Here is a 25,096-nt window from a genome sequence, read left to right on the forward strand (position 1 = left end):
TGTCTCATGGATGCCAAACATCTGACTGGCCTCTGTGGTGTAGTCAGTGGTTTACCATGGGCGGGGCCACAGGGTGGGGGGAGGGGGGGGCCTGAGTGCAATATTCTGGACTGGTGGAAGGGACTCTTGGTTAGGGGCACAATACTTGTCTTGCCCTAGGCATTAGCAACCCACGCTACGCCACTGGGTGTAGTGGTTAAGCCATCAGACATAAGGCTGGTAGGTACAGGGTTCGCAGCCCGGTACCGGCTCCCAGCCAGAGTGAGTTTTAACGACTCAATGGGTAGGTGTAAGACACTATAACCTATTCTCCCTCATTAAACACTAACAACTAACCCACTATCTTGGACAGCCCAGATAGTTGAAGTGTGTGCCCAGGATAGTGTGCTTGAACCTTAATTGGATATTAGCACGAAAATATATTGAAATGAATGAATGATTGAATAAACATCTAGTAATTTTGACACATGGCGTTACATGAAACCCTGCTACATTTTTCTGTTAACAGCAAGAGATATTGTATATGCACTTTACCAAAGGACAGGAGAACACATACCACAGCCTTTGATATTCCAGTGCTCTATGACAAGTACACACATGTACCACAGTATACTGACTGATAAATCTGTAAACTTATAAAACTTTTACTTTTTAAAAATAATTTTAAATAACACATTAAAGGCACTGTCACAGACCACTGACCTGTTTCATGGCCTAACAAAGTATTACTTAAAAATATATATATTTGATTTGTCCCTAAACGTACTTTATTCAACCATCTACATAACCACCATACTCCACTTATTAATGAAATTTCGTAAAAACAATTGAATTTATGGCAATGGTCCATAAATCAAAAACTAACATTGCTGAAAGGGTTGACATGGATTTTACTCCATCATGATGTAGTTGAAGTGATGCAATAGTAAAAATTAATGTAATTTTTATTTATTATTCATTAAAAGAGAAATAAGGTCCTTAAATCTGTGACAGTATGCCTTTAAAGTATGTTTATATACTCCAGTTTTCAATAATCCGTTTTCATCATGAAAAAATTTAAAAATTTGATTTGTTTAATGACACCTCTAGAACAAACTGATTAATTAATCATCAGCTATTGGACCCAAACAACTCGAACGAGTATTCTACCGCCTGAAATAAATAGTATGGATATACATTTAAGTGGTAGAGATATCGTATTTTACTGCATAGTTGTGTAAAATAACACATTCCAATTATGCTCCTATCTCTTTCCATCACCATATGACATTATACAGTATTAAGTGGGGCGAGACATAGCTCAGTGGTAAAGTGCTCATTTGAAGCGCGATCGGTTTGGGATCGATTCCAGTCAGTGGGCCCATTGGGCTATTTCTCGCTCCAGCCAGTGCACCACGACTGGTACATCAAAGGCCGTGGTATGTGCTGTCTATGGGATGGTGCATATAAAAGATCCCTTGCTGCTAATCAAAAATAGTAGCCTATGAAGTGGCAACAGCGGGGTTTTTTACTTCAATATCTGTGTTGTCCTTAACCTTATGTCTGACGCTATATAACTGCAAGAAAAATGTGTTGAGTGCGTCGTTAAATAAAAACATTTCCTTCCTTCTTTTATACAGTATTAATGTCATTAATTAATTATATACATTATAGATGTCTTTGCTGCAAGGTGTATAAGTTGTAAGGCAGTGAATATGGCTCCTCAACCTATTCAATGCCTATTGTTTGGGGACACTAAAATTTTAATGTAAAAAGAAATAATAATAATTAAACAATTTTTTAAATCCTGCCTTACTGAAGTGTCATGCAATGGACTACAAAAATACATCAGATCAAAATAAAACATCTATTCAATATTATTATTAATCGACAAACCATGAAATATCCGATTACACGACAACTAGACTGCTACACAACTACAATAGACTGGTATTTACTTGGCCAGTATCTGCTGAACACCTGACACATTTCTCCAACAAAACGGAGACATAATTACTGTTTACCTGTTACCTTCTCACCTCAAAACAGGAGGATATTTACCTTTAATACACAAATTACACAAATTATGCCCTCCTCACAACCTATGTCATATTTACGTTCAAACATACAAGCACAGCGTGTGCACACGTTTCTGGAGCCTGTAGTCACCCCCAGTGTATCCACTGACAAGTAGCCAATGAAAACAGTGGTATGGATATACCCGTACTGTATACATACAGGCTTGTATTGCATCACGGGTCAGTACAGTAGTGTTTGAACTGTCGACACCACACCCTGCCAGCAGAGTATACGTTTACAACATAGTGTGAAATAACTTCACACCACGTTTATCTTTCAAGTAGTTGAAAGATTGGGAATCTGGGTATTAAATCTACTGGAAAACATGACAATACATGTAGGTTTATTGAATGTTAATCTACAATGTGTTATTTGTGGACGAAAAAACTAAATTAATTAGATAAGTGTAATTCCAAACCCACAGGAAGGATATTTTAAGTGGATCCCCATACTATTGGGGTGGAGTGGGGGGGCTGACAAAATATACTATATATATTGAGGGAGGAAACCCGCCATTACCACTTCATAGGCAACTCTTTTCAATTAGCAGCAAGGGATCTTTTATATGCCCCTGCACATGCTGTAACCTCACCATGGTACAGGGGTGTAACATTCTCTTTGAGAATGGCCAATACAGCACAAATTGAAGTTTAGAGTAAAAGTCAGTATCTATCTGTGATATTTGTATTTGTATTTTTGCACAGTTCTTTACACTGTTTTTATTTATATCTTGAATTTTTCTGTTGATGTTGATCATCACCTTATTTGTTTCCATTACCATAGTTTGACACTCAATAGCCGATGTATTTTTCGTGGTGCGGTGTCATTAAACATTCATTCATTCTTTTATATGCACCATCCAATACAGGATAGCACATACCACAGCCTTTGATGTACTAGTCGTGGTGCACTGACTGGAGCAAGAAATAGCCCAATGGGCCCACCGACAGGGATCGATCCCAAACCGACCGCGCATCAAGCGAGCGCTTTACCACCGGGCTACGTCTCACCCCGGATTTGTTGTTTAGGATTCTGGATTAAAAATTCTGTAATTTATATATTTTGAGATTCCATCTCAAATATTGTGTCCCCATTGAAAATCTGTGTCGGAGGATTGAACCACCTTGGGATGGACCTATTGGGTTTTTCGCATCCCGACAAGCACCTCACAACTGGCACATCAAAGGCTATGATATGTGCTGTCCTGTCTATGGAAATTTAATATAAAAGATCCCTTGCAGTTAATTTGAAAAATGTAGCAGCTTTTTTCTGAAGACTACAAATCAGAACTATAAGGTTACAGTAGGTTCACCAAAGCTAAAAGAACATTTAACGACACCACTAGAGCACACTGACTTACAATAGCTGAAGATTAATTAATCAATGGGCTCTGGTGGTGTTATTCAACACAAAAAAACGCCTTTTACTTTAAAAATGGATCAGCTACTGGGGCAAGAAATATGACAACCAGAGTACCAATAACTCCACATTTTTAATATCTGTTGCCCTCGGAAGGGATTGATCCTACAGCCTTGCACACCTTACACTAACGCTATAACCACCGAACCACAATCATCTCTCCCACCTGTAGAAATGTCAGACTTTATTTCCAAGTTCTACATTAAAGAATGGAATACCATGTTCTACATTAAAGGTAGAATAGCATGTTCTACATTAAAGGGTGGAATAGCATGTTCTACATTAAAGAGTGGAAAGAAAGAAAGAAATGTTTTATTTAACGACGAACTCAACACATTTTATTTACGGTTATATGGCGTCAGACAGATGGTTCAGGACCACACAGATTTAGAGAGGAAACCCGCTGTCGCCACTACATGGGCTACTCTTTCCGATTAGCAGCAAGGGATCTTTTATTTGCGCTTCCCACAGGCAGGGTAGCACAAACCATGGCCTTTGTTGAATCAGTTATGGATCACTGGTCGGTGCAAGTGGTTTACACCTACCCATTGAGCCATGCGGAGCACTCACTCAGGGTTTGGAGTCGGTATCTGGATTAAAAATCCCATGCCTCGACTGGGATCCGAATCCAGTACCTACCAGCCTGTAGTCTGATGGCTTAACCACTGCGCCACTGAGGCCGGTTTTTAACCTTCTGACTACTGCAGGCGAGATATCTCGCCCGATGTCACGTCAGTCGATATACTGTACACTGTATACAGTGCATTCCCCAATTCATATTTCCCGCCGTTTTGCACACGACACTCACCGGAAACAGAAATATAATTAAAGAAAAAAGATTTTTTTTCAAAATGGTGGCTTTTGTTTTGATTTTTTCGGCAAGTATTTTCGCTTGACAACAATGGCGGCACGTCGCAGTCATTTTCAGGGATCGATAGCTGATTGTGACAGCTAATTTGATAATAAATTTGATCGTTTTACCAACAACGAAAATTACCAAATATTGCAATATGAATCTTAATTCGGGTTTTAAAAAACATTCTGGTCAGAAAACCACTGTTATCGGGAATAATGGACATAAATACTGGACAGCTGGCCACAAATGCCCGTAAGTAAACGCAACTTTTTCGATTTTTTGCCTAATTTTAATCACCATTAGCCGATCTAAAATAATAAAAATTACAAAAAAAAGACACGAAAATAATACTTACCGATTCATATATGAACTTTATTTCACGTATTTATAAAACATTTAAGTGAATATATGTGAGTAAAAATTATAAACGTGTACCCACTCAACGTGGTTTTTGTTAAAAATTAATCCAGTAGTCTAAAGGTTAAAGAGTGGAATACCATGTTCTACATTAAAGGTGGAATAGCATGTTTTACATTAAAGGTGGAATAGCATGTTCTACATTAAAGGTGGAATAGCATGTTCTACATTAAAGAGTGGAATACCATGTTCTACATTAAAGGTGGAATAGCATGTTCTACATTAAAAGATGAAATATCATGTTCTACATTAAAGGATGGAATACCATGTTCTACATTAAAGGGTGGAATACCACATTCTACATTAAAGGATGAAATATCATGTTCTACCTTAAAGGGTGGAATACCACGTTCTACATTAAAGGATGAAATAGCATGTGCACAGGCAATAACTCGTTTATCGATAGACAGTCCAGGAACATTAACTCTGATTTACAGCACTTAATTCTCTCCCCTAATGGCTTTGTTTGGATTTTTTTTATATACAAACCCATTTTGTATTCACTGTAATGGCAGCCTTTCGTAATCATTTTCCTACACATCTTTGTTTGTTTCTACGTTTATTGGTTACAGTCTTTGTTTATTTCCGCCATTGATTCGTGTCTTGCTGATGCAAGGAGCAAGTCCTTTGAAGATTGCTATACAGCTGCCAAAAGGGACTATTTAAGTGGAAAGAACAATTACGATGCCATCAAAAGCAAATGAACAGCGACTATTACTAATAGACACAGATCAATATGGCATAAGTAAACGCTGCTACCTTATGTGTAGTGCAATAACTTAAAAATTAACGTTTCCTTGATCTCTACCTATACCGGTATATGCAACAATATATTTAGTTACTTTATCCAGCAGCCAGGTGCCGTTTCTATTGACAGAATATGATGATGAATAAAGCAAAGTAATATCCGTATAATAGCAGGATATGACTTTTCATGTTGCACGCATAGCCTACATTACAAAATCGCTCATTTGACCTCTAGGTCATCGTACAATGTGGCTGAAATAACAGAAATAATAGCTTTTCCCCTTCCCCACACAGTGACGTAACAAATTACCATCCGTCTATATAAGCTATTGCCATAGTCTGCTTTTAGTTTTCAAAACATGTTTTTTTTTATATAAGATGTTTGTTTGTGCCAACATAGGAAAATAGGAAAACAGTTTTGGAGAAGAAAAAAGGAGAAAATATTTCCTCTTTATTCTGTGAAATTAAATAATTATCTAAAAAATTATCTAAAGGAAATTATTATGTTTATGTTAGTCCTAAAATAAGGGGTGGGAATTGGTGAACTGTAAAAAAGAGGAAATCTAGAGGAGTCCCAGAAATTCTTAGAATCTGTGCCATCCGACACATTTTGGAGGAAAGGACAATTAAAATATCGAGGAAATGCAATCCGAGAAGAATTCCAATCCCTGTAAAATGGACAGCAATCATGGGATTGTCATTTTGGCTTTATATTAAAAAATATATCTCACATATCGTAGTGCAATTTGTTCATAATTTGTGTAATTTTGGTTACCACTAATCAACTTGTTCATCACGTTCGACAGGCAGCTCATTTTATGACAACAGTATCAGTTGATACCTTCACAGGACAAAAAGCCATTATCCTATGTCATTAGCTAGTTATTATCTATTTAAAGTTTGACCAAATGGTAGAGCACTCGCCTGAGGTGCTTGTGTCGTAGGATCGAATCACCTCAGTGGATCCAATCCACGATTGGATTTTTTCATCTCAACCAGTGCCTCATGACTGGTATATCAAAGATCAGGCATCGAAATAAGCATTGTGTCTGGTAACCAATTTGCAGGTTACCACAAAATATAGCCTGGTAACCTATAGGTTACCACAACTATATGAAAGTTAGAATTGAATTCCTGTTACTACTACTTTTAATGCCCTTACATGCGTGCCAGATGATTATTGTAGTATACAAGTTGAAATTCTTCTAGAGAACGAAACATCGTTCTCGACTTTTCTTACATGTGGTAACCTCCCGGTAACCTGAACGACCGATCTCGACTTTTCTTACATGTGGTAACCTCCCGGTAACCTGAACGACCGATCTTGACTTTTCTTACATGTGGTAACCTCCTGGTAACCTGAACGACCGTTGTCGACTTTTCTTACATGTGGTAACCTCCTGGTAACCTGAACGACCGATCTTGACTTTTCTTACATGTGGTAACCTCCCGGTAACCTGAACGACCGTTCTCGACTTTTCTTACATGTGGTAACCTCCCGGTAACCTGAACGACCGATCTTGACTTTTCTTACATGTGGTAACCTCCTGGTAACCTGAACGACTGATCTCGACTTTTCTTACATGTGGTAACCTCCCGGTAACCTGAACAACCGATCTCGACTTTTCTTACATGTGGTAACCTCCTGGTAACCTGAACGACCGTTGTCGACTTGTTTCGATGCCTGAAAAATCATGGTACGTGCTGTCCTGTTGGTGGGAAAGTACACATAAAAGATGCCTTGCTGCTAATGGAAAATGTGGCAGATTTTCTTCCAATACTTTGTGTCAAATGTTTGACATCCAATAGCCGATGATTAACATATCAATGGGCTCTAGTGGTGTCGTTAAACAAATCAAACAGACTGACAAGACAAAAATCTGCCTACCTTGTACATGTATATATTCAATTCAGGATCATCTCCAATTGTAAAATCTTTTATATCATTTCAAACACAAAAATACCACCATGGAATTCAGAACTGTTTTATATATTGTCTATTCACCCATGTTTTGCACACACGTATATCATGCAGTATTGATTTTCAAAAATTCAATCAACATAACCGATATAGTGTAAATCAACTGCAACCTGACACAAGGATTTCATGATGAAAAGGAGTCTTGTCAGTGGGAGATTAAAATAAATTGATTTTCAAATGGGGTGATGAAATCTAATATCGGTTTGTTCTTGCTGACGTCAGTAGAGTGTTCGTCTCCACACAATATATCAGGTGACGCCAGTGTGTCATGGATTTACAATGGAAGCCTAAACGAGCTGACACCTGGACAATTTTACATTAGTGCAATAGATACGATTACACCAGTTAAACAACTTTACATTAGTGGGACAGATATGCTTACACAAGTGCATGGACAACTTCACATTAGTGGGACAGATATGCTTACACATGTGGGACAACTTTACATTGATGGGACAGATATGTTTACACAAGTGGGACAACTTTACATTAGTGTAACCACCTTACATTAGTGGGACAACTTTACATTAGTGTGACCACCTTACATTAGTGGGACAACCTTACATTAGTGGGACAAATAGAAATAACCTTACACTATTGAATGAATGAATGAATGAATGAATGAATGAATGTTTAACGACACCCCAGCATGAAAAATATATCGGCTATTGGGTGTCAAACTATGGTAATGCAAACAAATAAAGTGATGATCAACATCAATATAAAAATTCAAGATTTAAACATAAAAACAGGGTAAAGAACTGTGCAAAAATACAAATATCACAGATAGATACTGACTTTTACTCTAAATTTAAATTTGTGCTGTATTGGCCATTCTCAAAGAGAATGTTACACCCTGTACCATGGTGAGGTTACAGTACGCGCAGGGGTGCGACAACCTTCTATTGGTGGGACACAAGGTATATTCATTCATTAGAGTAATAATCTACCCTCACAATGTAAAGGCTTAACCACACAATGGTGGAACAAGACTACATTGGAGAGACAATCTTAAAATGGAAAGATAACCATACATATATACACTGGAATCATAAATTGGATCATAAATACTTCTCCTTAAATGGCTGAAATTGCAATAAATATATACATGTACCAGTTGATATGCATGAGGAAGCAGGCTTTCATTTAATACACATGTTAAAAGTGAACTCTCAAAACAACCATGTATTTATAGGATATTAAACGAGCTTCCATTTCGTAGCATGTTTACGTCCAGAGTGAAATAATTTTCAATTGTCATGAGCTTTCAGCAAGTGACGATGAAAATTATTTTACGAGGGACATAAACATGATTCGAAACGGTAACTAGTTCAATATCCTATTTATTACACATAATCGATCTTAATTTATATCACTCAACTTGTTTGGTTGGCATTCCTGTAAGGTTGTAGTGCGCCAATCGGTGACGTCGTCGTCGTGTGACTTGGCTTTCTAGTGGGACGTATTACTTTGATATGCGCCTATATATTCTTAACCATATGGGTAGGGGTGGGACGTAGCCCAGTGGTAAAGTGCTCGCTCGATGCGCAGTCTGTCTGGGATCAATCCCCGTCAGTGGACCCATTGGGCTATTTCTCTTTCCAGCCAGTGTACTACAACTGGTATATCAAAGGCTGTGGTATGTACTACCCTGTTTGTGGGATGGTGCATATAAAAGATCCCTTGCTGCCAATCGAAAAGAATAGCCCATGAAGTGGCAACAGCGGGTTTCCTCTCAATATCTGTGTGGTCCTTAAAGGAGAGGACAATTAAGGCATTTGGCCTGGTATGCATATTTAACGATATATAATGCACATTATTGCTTAATATCAACACGTATAATCGTATAGTTAATTAATAAAACGGTTAAATGTGACGGCTATTATATATAACGGGCGCAGCCATTTTGTACCATCTCAGTAAGTACGCCCTCTGGCGAGCTGGTGGTTATGTAATGCTTAACGCGTCACGTCAGGAATGAGCCTTAGAACTAGAGAAACACAATCTACCTGGTTTTTGCGGGATGATAAATAGTCATACATTGCAATGTTCTGTAATAATGGAATACGGACATTTGCCCCCCCCGTCCAAAAATGGATAGGTGGACATTTGCCCCCCAGTCGAAATGATGGCTAGGACATTTGCCCCCCAGTAGAAATGTTGGCTAGGACATTTGCCCCCCAGTAGAAATGTTGGCTAGGACATTTGCCCCCCAGTTGATATCTACTATATTGATAAAATGAAACAAAAACACTAAATATTGTGAACAACTTTATTTTCATTTTGAGCACTGGGTTAGGGTTAGGGTTAGGGTTAGGGTTAGGGTTAGGGTAAGGGTTAGGGTTAGGGTTAGTAATTTAAGTTGTTAATTAAACCAATTTTTATACTGGGGGGCAAATGTCCTAGCCAACATTTCTACTTGGGGGGGGGGGGCAAATGTCCTAGCCAACATTTCTACTGGGGGGCAAATGTCCTAGCCATCATTTCAACTGGGGGGGGGGGGGGGGGGCAAATGTCCACCTATCCATTTTTGAACTGGGGGGCAAATGTCCTGGATTCGTAATAATACACATCCCAGTAAGCCAGTAATAAGTATATCCAGTACTATATATATATTATTATTCAATACAAAATAAAATACCATTGTCAAAGCGGCTACACAAGTCGAAACAATTAACAATGTTTTGCCCATGCATTAACCTACGTACTGAAATGATACACGGAGTGCTTTCTTAGTTAATTGGTCTATGCTGTTAGTTGCTTCTACCTGTAATTCCTGATTGGCAGGTGTGTATTTGATTGGTAACCAGACGAGCCAATTAACTGACGATGTCTAGACACAAAAATACATACCGGTATTGTGGAATATTACCTGTCGCCCCTAAAATTGTAATGGACATGGTTTATTACTGTATTGATTAAGTAGACTTTTCCATCTAAAACCACAGAACTGACCAATTACGTAGTCCCAAAGAAAAAAAATATTATCACTTGGGTATCGTGGGTTGTCGTTTTTGCTCCAACGTAGCATATCAATAGGCCTAATACTGTGTAATAGTGTACATTTTTCCTTTGGATTATTAAACAGAGAAAAATACTATAACCCCATTTTGTTCCGTTAATGCAACTTGAAATATATTTAGTTAAATAGTTTATTATATTATTGCGTCATTTATGCTGTTTTACAAGTCAGGTTGATCAAAGAGAAGCGCCTTGTCGAAAATTACTGCTTTTGTTTACACTGTACATACAGGAGATGGTCAGGAGCTGACGTCACTTCGCCCCAAGCTATCCCACCGGACGTCACAAAAACGAAACAAAATGGCTGCCCCCAGTTAGCAGGAATAATCATGGTTTTTTATTAACTCTAAAATTACGCGTTTTTAATTTGGTAAAGTGTCAGTATGTGTTGGTGGTCCAGGTATGCATCTTTCCAACACATAAGGCTCTTGTTGGAGTTGACCCTACCTTTAACCATATGTCTGACACCATATAACCGTAAATAAAATGTGTTGAGTGCGTCGTTAAATAAAACATTTCTTTCTGTCTGTCCATATGGGTAATAAACCTGTATATTTTAAAACCAATGTCTGTAGACTGGAGCTTCATGGCTATCCATGAAATCATCATTGGTGGTTAGAAGTTGGGTTTGGACGTCAACCAAATTAATTTCTTTATAGATGGTAGGTCAGATACATTCAACTTTTCTAAATATTAATTTAGATATCTTTAATTTATTTTAAATTATTTAGTTTGAATAAAATTTCATTTTTGTGTCTATTAAACATTATCATATATATATATATATATATATATATATATATATATATATATCAGGGGTTTCCCTAGAGCGATAAGCCGACACGGCCCGTGCTCCCTTAGCCAGCCAAGTAAGCGCCTTCATGTCTGGTAAGCGCCTTAACTGCAGGACCGTGTCGGCTTAATTTGTAACATGTATACAAAACAATGGAGCTGTGATCCGTAACGTCATTCACCACACATTATCACACTTCCATTTGGTATCTCTGCAATTCTTTAGATGTTCACTTTGAGGTCCATTGATCGCACCGTTTTAATTGTCGGCAGGCCTGTGCTGGTCACGTGGTACAGATAACTGCTTGTTGTAATAGTGTATGTATGCTTGGGAATTACGCATCAAGACAAATCAAAGAAAATACCTATTAATTGAATAAACATCTCTGAAGGTGAAATTCTTGAGTAAAAGATGTCACCATTATTTTAATTTTGTAAAGTCTTTGAACCAAACCGACACTGCTTGTCAATTTGAATACACATGCCAGTTTAGGGCCGAAAGACATGTTGGCTATCCCAAGGGCTGAGTTCAGCCAGATCGAGCGAAAACAAAACGTTCGCTACACTGGTGTGTGCGCTTCACGTTAAACCAAATGGACACTACGGACACCAATCAAATAGTTCGCGAACGTTAGGAAGAACGTTCGTTGGCTGAACTGAGGAAAGCTCGGCGTAATATACGTCACGCTTCAGAGTCAGCTGACACCCACGTGTCAAGAGACATCGTTGCGGACATGAACAATACGATTACATGGAAGTAAATCTTGATGTAAATGTGTAGAAAAACAATAGTTGTTTGCATCAATGAATACCTAACTGCAGTTTCGTTATTTCCTTTGTCTTTGTTAATTTTGTAGCTATGGTCGAGAGCACGCACTGAGATCGCGATCGCAGGAAATGAACATGCAGTATTTATACAAATTGCAGTTAAACGTACACTGAATTAGTTTACAATAATCATGTTTGTTAGATAATGCTAGATATGTATTTGTTAAACTGTGAGGTGACAAGCATTTAACACGACGCTGAAATCAACAGCAACAACATGGCGCAAATTATGAAATTGTTGGGGGTGGGGAATTGATGGGTTTTTTTTTTTTTAAAGATTTAACACCCCCCCCCCCCAAAAAAAAAAAAAAACCCACAAAAACAACCCCAACATGATTTGATGGATTGAAGGCAAACACTTAACTGTTTTCAACCTACTACCCCACTTCTTTTGGCTAGATTTTTTTGTTATAATGATGCTATATATGTAAGCGCCTTAAAAAAATCCTGGGGAAAGGCCTGTATATTAATGATGAACTGTATTCCTAAACCGGACTATATTAAGCTGCTATAAGTAACCTCACAACCAATGGTGGTGTGATACTTTGAATCTAGTGCTGTAAAGGGTTCCAGATTTTTTTATTAAAATGTTTTTAGCCGTAAAAGACAATGGCTGCTACATGAGTTAAGATATTAGTGACTTTAACCTATAAAACTAAACATTAAAATAAAGTAACTAAAAAAGTAACCATTTTGATGGTGTATTTATCACATTAATTTTACCATGACAAACACATACGTGTATGTTAAAATATTCACGTTTCTTTTCTTGTCCAGTATATAATAATTAACAAACACCTTATGACTCCTTATGGTGAAACAGTTGCTTCTCACCGACCTCCTTATGATAAATTCTGGAATAGAACACACGCAGACGGATACACACACACACAAACTTTGACTTACCGTTTCTCGATGAGGTAGAAGCTCTTTTCGTATTTTGAAGAAGTTTTTGCCGTGAAGTCTTAGACCCCGTACAAAACGTTTCTGGAGAGAAAAGGAAAGCACATTGTAAACTACTGCTATTTGAAAGGAAAGGAACATTTAACGACACCTCAGCACACTGTAAACTACTGCTATTTGAAAGGAAAGGAACATTTAACGACACCTCAGCACATTGTAAACTACTGCTATTTGAAAGGAAAGGAACATTTAACGACACCTCAGCACATTGTAAACTACTGCTATTTGAAAGGAAAGGAACATTTAACGACACCTCAGCACATTGTAAACTACTGCTATTTGAAAGGAAAGGAACGTTTAACGACACCTCAGCACATTGTAAACTACTGCTATTTGAAAGGAAAGGAACGTTTAACGACAACCTCAGCACATTGTAAACTACTGCTATTTGAAAGGAAAGGAACGTTTAACGACACCTCAGCACATTGTAAACTACTGCTATTTGAAAGGAAAGGAACGTTTAACGACACCTCAGCACATTGTAAACTACTGCTATTTGAAAGGAAAGGAACATTTAACGACACCTCAGCACATTGTAAACTACTGCTATTTGAAAGGAAAGGAACATTTAACAACACCTCAGCACATTTTAAACTACAACTTCTTTTGAAAGGAACACAATGTTTAACGACACCCCAGCACATTATAAATTACAACTATCTGGAAGGAAAGGAAAGGAATGTGTAACGACACCTCAGCACATTTTAAACTACAACTTCTTTTGAAAGGAACAGAATGTTTAACGACACCCCAGCACATTATAAATTACGACTATTTGGAAGGGAAGGAAAGGAAAGGAATGTGTAATGACACCTCAACACATTTTAAACCAACTATGACTGCCAGTAACACAGTTAACTTCTTGATGCTATAGAATGAGAGTTTTTCATTGCATTCAATATTAGCTATCACTAATTATGTCTTCCCTTATTTCAGGCATCTAAATAAGCAGGGGCGAGACATAGCCCAGTGGTAAAGCGCTCGCTTGATGCACGGTCAATCTAGGATTGATCCCCGTTGTTGGGCCCATTAGTCGATTTCTCGTTCCAGTCAGTGCACTATGACTGGTATAACAAAGGCCTGTTTGTGTGATGATGCATATAAAAGATCCCTTACTACTAATGGAAAAATGTAGCGGGTTTCGTCTCTAAGACTATATGTCCAAATTACCAAATATTTGACATCTTATAGACGATGATTAATAAATCAATGTGCTCTAGTGGTGTCATTAAACAAAACAAACTTCTTCTTCTTCTTCTAAATAATCAATGTGTCTGGTAACCCATGTACAGGTTACCACAAAATACAGACTTGATAACCTATGGGTTACGATTCGCTTCTATTTTCATTATTACCATAAAATCATTTCACAGACCAGATACTTTTTTATTCGTGTATGTTACCGATATCACTGTACCGGTATATTCATACTGAATATGTATCTCAATAACACTCAACTGATCCAAATTTTAGGTCGTTTAGTGTTAGTTTAAATACTAAGATTTTGTGGACAACTTTCTTGACATGTGATAACCTCCTGGTAACCTGAACGACTGGTTTCGACTTTCTTGACTTGTGGTAACCTCCTGTTAACCTGAATGACCGGTCTCGACTTTTATAACATCACATCTGGTAATCTCCTGGTAACCTGAACGACCAGTTTCAACTTTCTTGACATCACATCTGATAACCTCCTGGTAACCTGAACTACTGGTTTCGACTTTCTTGACATGTGATAACCTCCTGGTAACCTGAACAACCGGTTTCGACTTTCTTGACATGTGACAACCTCCTGGTAACCTGAACACTCAGTTTCGACTTCCTTGACATGTGATAACCTCCTGGTAAACTGAACAACCGGTTTCGACTTTCTTGACATGTGACAACCTCCTGGTAACCTGAACACCCAGTTTCGACTTCCTTGACATGTGATAACCTCCTGGTAAACTGAACAACCGGTTTCGACTTTCTTGACATGTGGTAACCTCCTAGTAACCTGAATGACTGGTCTCGACTTTCTTGACATGTGGTAACCTCCTGGTTACCTGAATGACCAGTCTCAACTTTCTTGACATGTGGTAACCTCCTGGTAACTTGAACTACCGGTCTCAACTCTCTTGACTTGTGGTAACCTCCTGGTAACCTCAATGACCAGTCTCAACTTTCTTGACATGTGATAACCTCCTGGTAAACTGAACGACCGGTTTCGACTTTCTTGACATGTGGTAACCTCCTAGTAACCTGAACGACTGGTCACGACTTTCTTGACATGTGGTAACCTCCTGGTTACCTGAATGACCAGTCTCAACTTTCTTGACATGTGATAACCTCCTGGTAACTTGAACTACCGGTCTCAACTCTCTTGACTTGTGGTAACCTCCTGGTAACCTCAATGACCAGTCTTAACTTTCTTGACATGTGGTAACCTCCTGGTAACCGGAACGACCGGTCTCAACTTTCTTGATATGTGATAACCTCCTGGTAACCTGAACGACCAGTTTCGACTTTCTTGACATGTGATAACCTCCTGGTAAACTGAACGACCGGTTTCGACTTTCTTGACATGTGGTAACTTCCTGGTAACCTGAACGACTGGTCTCGACTTTCTTGACATGTGGTAACCTCCAGGTTACCTGAATTACCAGTCTCGACTTTCTTGACATGTGGTAACCTCCTGGTAACTTGAACTACCGGTCTCAACTCTCTTGACCTGTGGTAACCTCCTGGTAACCTCAATGACCAGTCTCAACTTTCTTGACATGCGGTAACCTCCTGGTAACCGGAAGAACCGGTCTCAACTTTCTTGGTATGTGATAACCTCCTGGTAACCTGAATGACCGTTCTAGACTTTCTTGACATGTGGTAACCTCCTGGTAACCTCAACAACCGTTCTCGACTTTCTTGACATGTGGTAACCTCCTGGTAACCTGAACAGCCGTTCTCCACTTGTTTCGATGTCTGTTATTTTTTCCTTATCAGTATACTTCCGTATATTCTGAACTATCAGAAAAGACAAACTGTTCCACTTACCGCATCCTCCTCCGTCCATTTCTTCTGAATACTTCGGAGTGCGGGACTTCGTACCAGAGCCTGAAGAGCCTTCCCAGTCTCGTACTTGTGAGAGTGGAGCTGGAAGATGAAAAAAGAAACATAAACATCATTACAACATTGATTTTGTAATTCCCTCGCTCTCGTTTACGGTAAATTGCACACCCAATGACTCACCCTAACAGACTAGCTGTGTTAACTTTATTTGATGTTAAGTGAGTTAGGTCATTTCTCCAACATGGGGCAGCATTCCATTTCGTTTCAACTTATTTTCATGCTTATATCTAATTAAGGTTCAAGCACACTGTCATGGGCTATTTCGGCTGTCTGTCCAGGACAGAGGTTGGTGCAGCAAAGGGAGATCACTCAAAGGCTGTAATCAAAGGGAGGTTACCAACTGACAGACGAAGAAAGAAAATAAAACAATGAAAAGATTATTCAGTCCTGAAGAAAGTTGAGGTTTGTTTTGTTTAACGATACATGGTTTATTAATCATCGGCTATCGGATGTCTTAACATTCGGTAATTCTGACATAGTCTTAGAGACGACATCCGCTACATTTTTCCATTAGTAGCAAGGGATCTTTTTTGTTACATACTTATTCCATCTTACTACAGTGATAAAGAAGGAAGGAAGGAAATGTTTTATTTAGCGATGCATACTACAGTGATAAAGACATTTTCAAACCGCATGATAAATTTATCTTGTATCACACATATGTGCGATCTGGAACAGAACTTGTAAATGGGGAATTCCCCTTTTATTTTTACTGGAGTTAGCGCCTTTTTGTTACCAACGTCATGTATAATTTACAAATTATGCCACAGAGTATGATTCATAAAGTTAAAAAAATCCATGCAAGGATTTATTAATAGATTTAAGAAAGTGTAATTATGACTCTAAATTAAAAAATGTTTTTGTAAAAAATAAATACAGAACTCCACATACACTGTTTTCGCTTCCTATTTATTGCACTCGTGGTATATATATATATATATATATATATATATATATATATATATATATATATATATATTTGTTGCGCAAAATAAACGTGCAATAAATAGGAAGCGAAAACAACATATATGAAGTTCTGTACATGTATGCACCATCCCAAAGACAGGATAGCACATACCATGGCCTTTGATACACCAGTCGTAGTGTCCTGGCTGGAATGAGAAATAGCCGAATGCATGGGCCCACTGACAGCTATAAGGATCGATCTCAAGTGAGCGCTTCACCACTGGGCTACATCCCACTCGAAAACTGTTCTTCTTAGTGTATGACCAGGACAGCATGCTTGAACCGTAGTTGTACATACTAGCATACCATACATTCATCTTTATGTTTTGAAGCACAGCCTAGCTAGCATAATAAAACAAACACAGAGAGGTACAGTTATGTTCCAGGCCACCAGTCTATAACTGTATTAAAACAGTTAGAGTTGTAGGCAATTTACTCCCTCCATGTGTGGCCAGGCTTGTAGGAGGCACGGTCAAGGATTACGGAAATGTTACATATCAATACGGATCAGTTTTATTTACACCATCACCTTAACAGGGCCACTGGTTCCTTAAGGCACAGATAGATCTATGTAGTTAGGCCATGTTGGTTTGGGGTACTATCAAGGAGGAATGATGAAATCTTAGAAACTACTGATACTGAACGGTTTCATTAATTGCACTACCTTAACATGGCCCCATTATAAATTGCATGTGAGGTACTGTCAAGGAATTAAATTTTATAGATTTGACTTATTTTGTGTTTTATTAAATTTCACTACCTTAATATTGCCTCTATTGAACAGCTTATGAGGCACCTTTGGGGTATTATGAAATCTGACAAACACTAAATAATTAAAATAACTATCCATCACCTTAATAGGGCTCCATATCTGTTGAACAGATTCTGTCAGAGGCACTATCAGGATATTATGAAATTTAACAAATACTAAACTTCACTTTTTAATTTCACCACCTTAATATGACTCTATGTCTGTTTCACAGATGTCAACAGAGGCACAATTAGGGTAATACAAAAATATATCAAAATACAGAACAGACATGTTTTTTATTCCACCACCTCAACAGGGCCCCACGTCTGCCTGACAGATGTGCCCAGGAACTGGGTCAGTGGCAAAGTGTGTTTTCACAAGGGAGATCTGAAAGGTTTTCTGGGATTATTTCAACACTATCTGTCTCTGCTATCAGGCAGATTGTTGCCTTTCAATGGAAAGAAAACACAAGATGTTAAACTGTCAGTAACCGGTATACACAGAGAAAGGCTTGCCAACATAAAACAACAATTAGGCCCTTTCCATAAACTGAGAAAGAAAGAAAGAAATGTTTTATTTAACGATGCACTCAACACATTTTATTTACGGTTATATGGCATCAGACATATGGTTAAGGACCACACAGATTTTGAGAGGAAACCCGCTGTCGCCACTACATGGCCGATTAGCAGCAAGGGATCTTTTATTTGCACTTTCCACAGGCAGGATAGCACAAACCATGGCCTTTGTTGAACCAGTTATGGATCACTGGTCGGTGCAAGTGGTTTACACCTACCCAATGAGCCTTGCGGAGCACTCACTCAAGTTTGGAATCAGTATCTGGATTAAAAATCCCATGCCTCGACTGGGATCCAAACCCAGTACCTACCAGCCTGTAGACCGATGGTCTAACCACGAAGCCGGTCCATAAACTGAGAAATGCACCATCTCTGTGTGTGTGTGTGTGTGTGGGGGGGGGGGGGGGGGGTCAACACATTTTATTTATGGTTATATGGATGTGGACATATGGTTAAGGACCACAAAGATATTGAGGGAGGAAACTTGCTGTCGCCACTTCATGGGCTATTCTTTTCCTTAGCAGCACCATCCCATAGACAGGATAGCACATGGCCTTTGATGTACCAGTCGTGGTGCACTGGCTGGAGCGAGAAATAGCCCAATGGGCTCACCGACTGATGAAGGAAAGAAGAAAGGAAGGAAGGAAAGAAGGAATGTTATTTTGAGTTTGTTTTATTTAACAACTCCACTAGAGCACATTAATATATTAATTGAATATTGGAAGTCAAACATTTGGTAATTCTGACATAGTCTTAGAGAGGAAACTGGCACCATCCTTTAGACAGGATTGCACCTCGGTTACAAGATATGATGAAAAAAGGAAATGATTTATTTAACGACACATTCAACACTTTATAGACATATGGGTAAGGACCACACAGATATTGAGAGAGGAAACCCGCTGTCGCCACTTCATGGACTACTCTTTTTGATTAGCAGCAAGGGATCTTTTATATGCACCATCCCACAGACAGGATAGTACATACCACAGCCTTTGGGTGGAACAAGAAATAGCCATATGGGCCCACCAACCAGGAAGGTGTGATGAATCACAGGAGCAATGTTACTTAACGGAGTAATGAATGAATGAATGAAGAAAAAAAAAATTTGGGAACAAAACAAAGTTTGTTTTGTTTAACTACACCACTAGAGCAAATTGATTTAGTAATCATCAGCTATTGGATGTCAAACATATGATCATTTGTTGACACAGTCATAGAGAGGAAACCCGCTACATTTTTTCATTAGTAGCAAGGGATCTTTTATATGCACCATCCCACAGACAGGATAGTACATACCACGGCCTTTGCTACACCAGTTGTGGAGTACTGGCTGGAATGAGAAATAGCCCAATGGGTTCACCGACGGGGATCGATACTAGACCGACCGTGCATCAAGCGACCGCTTTACCACTGGGCTACAACCCGCCCCTCCTTATCTTATAAAGAAAATTTCACTCACGATATCCATGGCGTTCATGGTGGTGTCGTCCATAGAGGCTGCCTGACAGCCTGCTTCCGTGGAGCCCTCGTCGCACATCCCGGCAAATGCTGCAATGCTCCTACAAACAGAAACAAAACATGTTACCATTAACAAGCATTCTGAGAATACTGCTAAACCAGGGCCTAAAGAGGTAAAGCAGCAATACATGTCCCCTACCAGGGCCTAAAGAGGTAAAGCAATACATGTCCCCTACTGGGCCTAAACAGGTAAAGCAATACATGTCCCCTACTGGGCCTAAACAGGTAAAGCAATACATGTCCCCTACTGGGCCTAAACAGGTAAAGCAATACATGTCCCCTACTTGGCCTAAAGAGGTAAAGCAATACATGTCCCCTACTTGGCCTAAAGAGGTAAAGCAATACATGTCCCCTACCAGGGCCTAAAGAGGTAAAGCAGCAATACATGTCCCCTACCAGGGCTTAAAGAGGTAAAGCAATACATGTCCCCTACTGGGCCTAAACAGGTAAAGCAATACATGTCCCCTACTGGGCCTAAACAGGTAAAGCAATACATGTCCCCTACTGGGCCTAAACAGGTAAAGCAATACATGTCCCCTACTGGGCCTAAACAGGTAAAGCAATACATGTCCCCTACTTGGCCTAAAGAGGTAAAGCAATACATGTCCCCTACTGGGCCTAAACAGGTAAAGCAATACATGTCCCCTACTTGGCCTAAACAGGTAAAGCAATACATGTCCCCTACTTGGCCTAAACAGGTAAAGCAATACATGTCCCCTACTGGGCCTAAACAGGTAAAGCAATACATGTCCCCTACTGAACTCAAACAGGTAAAGCAATACATGTCCCCTACTGGGCCTAAACAGGTAAAGCAATACATGTCCCCTACTGGTCCTAAACAGGTAAAGCAATACATGTCCCCTACTTGGCCTAAACAGGTAAAGCAATACATGTCCCCTACTGGGCCTAAACAGGTAAAGCAATACATGTCCCCTACTGGGCCTAAACAGGTAAAGCAATACATGTCCCCTACTGGGCCTAAACAGGTAAAGCAATACATGTCCCCTACTGAACCCAAACAGGTAAAGCAATACATGTCCCCTACTGGGCCTAAACAGGTAAAGCAATACATGTCCCCTACTTGGCCTAAACAGGTAAAGCAATACATGTCCCCTACCAGGGCCTAAACAGGTAAAGCAATACATGTCCCCTACCAGGGCCTAAACAGGTAAAGCAATACATGTCCCCTACCAGGGCCTAAACAGGTAAAGCAATACATGTCCCCTACTGGGCCTAAACAGGTAAAGCAATACATGTCCCCTACTGGGCCTAAACAGGTAAAGCAATACATGTCCCCTACTGAACTCAAACAGGTAAAGCAATACATGTCCCCTACTGGGCCTAAACAGGTAAAGCAATACATGTCCCCTACTGGGCCTAAACAGGTAAAGCAATACATGTCCCCTACTGGGCCTAAACAGGTAAAGCAATACATGTCCCCTACTGGGCCTAAACAGGTAAAGCAATACATGTCCTCTACTGGGCCTAAACAGGTAAAGCAATACATGTCCCCTACTTGGCCTAAACAGGTAAAGCAATACGTGTCCCCTACTGGGCCTAAACAGGTAAAGCAATACATGTCCCCTACTGAACTCAAACAGGTAAAGCAATACATGTCCCCTACTGGGCCTAAACAGGTAAACCAATACATATCCCCTACTGGGCCTAAACAGGTAAAGCAATACATGTCTCCTACTGGGCCTAAACAGGTAAAGCAATACATGTCCCCTACAATTACAATAACCAACCAATCTGAAAACTCTATATAGTTATCTCCTACACAATAACTGACCAATCTAAAAACTCTATATAGTTATCTCCTACACAATAACTGACCAATCTAAAAACTTTATATAGTTATCTTCTACAATTACAATAACCTACCAATCTAAAACCTCTATACAGTCCTATATGTAAACATAAAGGTGACAGCGTACCGTGCGGCTCTGAGGAACATGACGAGGTCTTCGTCCATGACGGTGTGCGGCTGCCACTTGAGATCCTCGTGTTTGGTGCACAGCTCCGGCATCTGAGACGGTCCGACATTGGGCTTGTATTCGGGCAGCCGAGCCTGCAAGAACCACAACAGTCAATTAGTGCAGAACGATACAGTGGTTAATTAAGTCAGACAATCAGGTTGGTGTGGTTCATGACGTTGATAATGTTGTTGATGTTCATGATTCTGAACAATGTTTTGATGTTAGTGTTGACAATGTTGTTGATGTTAATTGATGTTGATGTTGATACTAATGTTGTTGATATTGATGTTAATGTTGTTGATGTTATGTTGATATTGATGACAATGTTAACCTTGATAATGCTGATGTTGGTAATGTTATGTTGACGATGTTATGTTGATGATTTTGATATTATGTTCATTATGTTGATGTTGACGCTAATGTCGATGTTGATATTAATAATGTAGTTGATGATGATGTTGTTGATGTTATTGATAATAATGTTGATCTTGATGTTGTTGTTGTTGATAATGTTGATGTTGTTGATGTCAATGATAATGTTGAAATTGATGTTGTTGTTGATAATGTCGATTATGTGGGTGATGATGTTGATGGTGTTGATAATGATGGTGGTGTTGATGTTGATGATAATGTTGATGATGTTGATGTAGTTGATGTTGCTGACGCGCCAGACTCACCTGATGGCTCGCGCCGACCCGAATCTCGCCCTGCGTTGTTGCCAGCCTCTTGGTTTCAGGGTTATAGCCGAGAACGTAGAAAAACGAATCTCGGGTCGGCGTGAAGTCCTTCGCAGCGCTGATTTCCTGGTAGTGCAGCACTCGACACTTGCCTCTGTGGATGAAAAGAAAAACGTTAGTTTTGCTAAACGACACCACTAGAGCATATTGATTCATTAATCATTAGCTACTGGATGTTAAACATTTGGTAATTCTAACATATAGTCTTAGAGAGGAATTTAAACCTGCAAGGGATCTTTTATATGCACCATCCCACATATGGGATAATATATACAATGGCTTTTGATATACCAGTCATGGTGCACTGGCCAGAACAAGAAATAGCCCAATGAGCAAAAAGAAAAAAGAAAACAATTTAAATTTGGTACTGTCAATTACAAAGATAAAACTTTTAGAACATGGATATGACACTTATGTTTTTAGAAAAGCCAGAATAGTGGGGGAAGGAAGGAAGGAAATGTTTTAATTAATGACGGACTCAACACATTTTATTTACGGCTATATGGCGTCGGACATACAGTAAAGGACCACACAGATATTGTGAGAGGAAACCCGCTGTCGCCACTTCATGGGCTACTCTTTTCGATTAGCAGCAAGGGATCTTTTATATGCACCATCCCATAGACAGGATAGCACATACCATGGCCTTTGATGTACCAGTCGTGGTGCACTGGCTGGAGCGAGAAATAGCCCAATGGGCCCACCGATGGGGATCAATCCCACATCGACCGCGCATCAAGCGAGTGCTTTACCACTGGGCTAAGTCTCGCCCCAGTACTGAATAGTGGGGGGGGTGGGAGGTGTACTCGTCAGTATGTTTAAGGAAGGGCTTGAATCGCACTCCTCCACAATAACTGGTATTGTCAGGTACAAAGAAACACTTTGAAAACATCGCTTTCAAAGACTTCCATTTCCAAAAAATGTAGTGATGAAAAACAGCTGTTTTTAAAACACTAAGATGGGGGTTGAAATGTGCTCCTCAAAATAATGTAGTGATGAAAAACAGCTGTTTTTAAAACACTAAGATGGGGGTTGAAATGTGCTCCTCAAAATAATGTAGTGATGAAAAACAGCGGTTTTTAAAACACTAAGATGGGGGTTGAAATGTGCTCCTCAAAATAATGTAGTGATGAAAAACAGCGGTTTTTAACACACTAAGATGGGGGTTGAAATGTGCTCCTCAAAATAATGTAGTGATGAAAAACAGCGGTTTTTAAAACACTAAGATGGGGGTTGAAATGTGCTCCTCAAAATAATGTAGCGATGAAAAACAGCGGTTTTTAAAACACTAAGATGGGGGTTGAAATGTGCTCCTCAAAATAATGTAGTGATGAAAAACAGCGGTTTTTAACACACTAAGATGGGGGTTGAAATGTGCTCCTCAAAATAATGTAGTGATGAAAAACAGCGGTTTTTAAAACACTAAGATGGGGGTTGAAATGTGCTCCTCAAAATAATGTAGTGATGAAAAACAGCGGTTTTTAAAACACTAAGATGGGGGTTGAAATGTGATCCTCAAAATAATGTAGTGATGAAAAACAGCGGTTTTTAACACACTAAGATGGGGGTTGAAATGTGCTCCTCAAAATAATGTAGTGATGAAAAACAGCGGTTTTTAACACACTAAGATGGGGGTTGAAATGTGCTCCTCAAAATAATGTAGTGATGAAAAACAGCGGTTTTTAACACACTAAGATGGGGGTTGAAATGTGCTCCTCAAAATAATGTAGTGATGAAAAACAGCGGTTTTTAACACACTAAGATGGGGGTTGAAATGTGCTCCTCAAAATAATGTAGTGATGAAAAACAGCGGTTTTTAACACACTAAGATGGGGGTTGAAATGTGCTCCTCAAAATAATGTAGTGATGAAAAACAGCGGTTTTTAAAACACTAAGATGGGGGTTGAAATGTGCTCCTCAAAATAATGTAGTGATGAAAAACAGCGGTTTTTAACACACTAAGATGGGGGTTGAAATGTGCTCCTCAAAATAATGTAGTGATGAAAAACAGCGGTTTTTAACACACTAAGATGGGGGTTGAAATGTGCTCCTCAAAATAATGTAGTGATGAAAAACAGCGGTTTTTAAAACACTAAGATGGGGGTTGAAATGTGCTCCTCAAAATAATGTAGTGATGAAAAACAGCGGTTTTTAAAACACTAAGATGGGGGTTGAAATGTGCTCCTCAAAATAATGTAGTGATGAAAAACAGCGGTTTTTAAAACACTAAGATGGGGGTTGAAATGTGCTCCTCAAAATAATGTAGTGATGAAAAACAGCGGTTTTTAAAACACTAAGATGGGGGTTGAAATGTGCTCCTCAAAATAATGTAGTGATGAAAAACAGCGGTTTTTAAAACACTAAGATGGGGGTTGAA

At 39.2% G+C, this 25,096-nt stretch overlaps 1 protein-coding gene across 1 annotated transcript in view; it reads right to left on the reverse strand.

The window, feature by feature from the left end:
• The window catches only part of LOC121389829 (arginine-glutamic acid dipeptide repeats protein-like), a 184,706-nt gene that overhangs the window by 53,146 nt on the left and 106,464 nt on the right, over positions 1 to 25,096 (reverse strand). Inside the window, exons 5-9 of the mRNA XM_041521478.1 lie at positions 22,660 to 22,813; positions 21,941 to 22,074; positions 19,945 to 20,044; positions 16,113 to 16,211; positions 13,026 to 13,106 (exon numbers count right to left, since the gene is read on the reverse strand). Coding sequence (XP_041377412.1) covers positions 13,026 to 13,106; positions 16,113 to 16,211; positions 19,945 to 20,044; positions 21,941 to 22,074; positions 22,660 to 22,813 — 568 coding nt within the window. The remainder of the gene's footprint in view (positions 1 to 13,025; positions 13,107 to 16,112; positions 16,212 to 19,944; positions 20,045 to 21,940; positions 22,075 to 22,659; positions 22,814 to 25,096) is intronic.

Source organism: Gigantopelta aegis, chromosome 15 (genome assembly GCF_016097555.1).
Source record: "Gigantopelta aegis isolate Gae_Host chromosome 15, Gae_host_genome, whole genome shotgun sequence".
Lineage (NCBI taxonomy): Eukaryota > Metazoa > Mollusca > Gastropoda > Neomphalida > Peltospiridae > Gigantopelta > Gigantopelta aegis.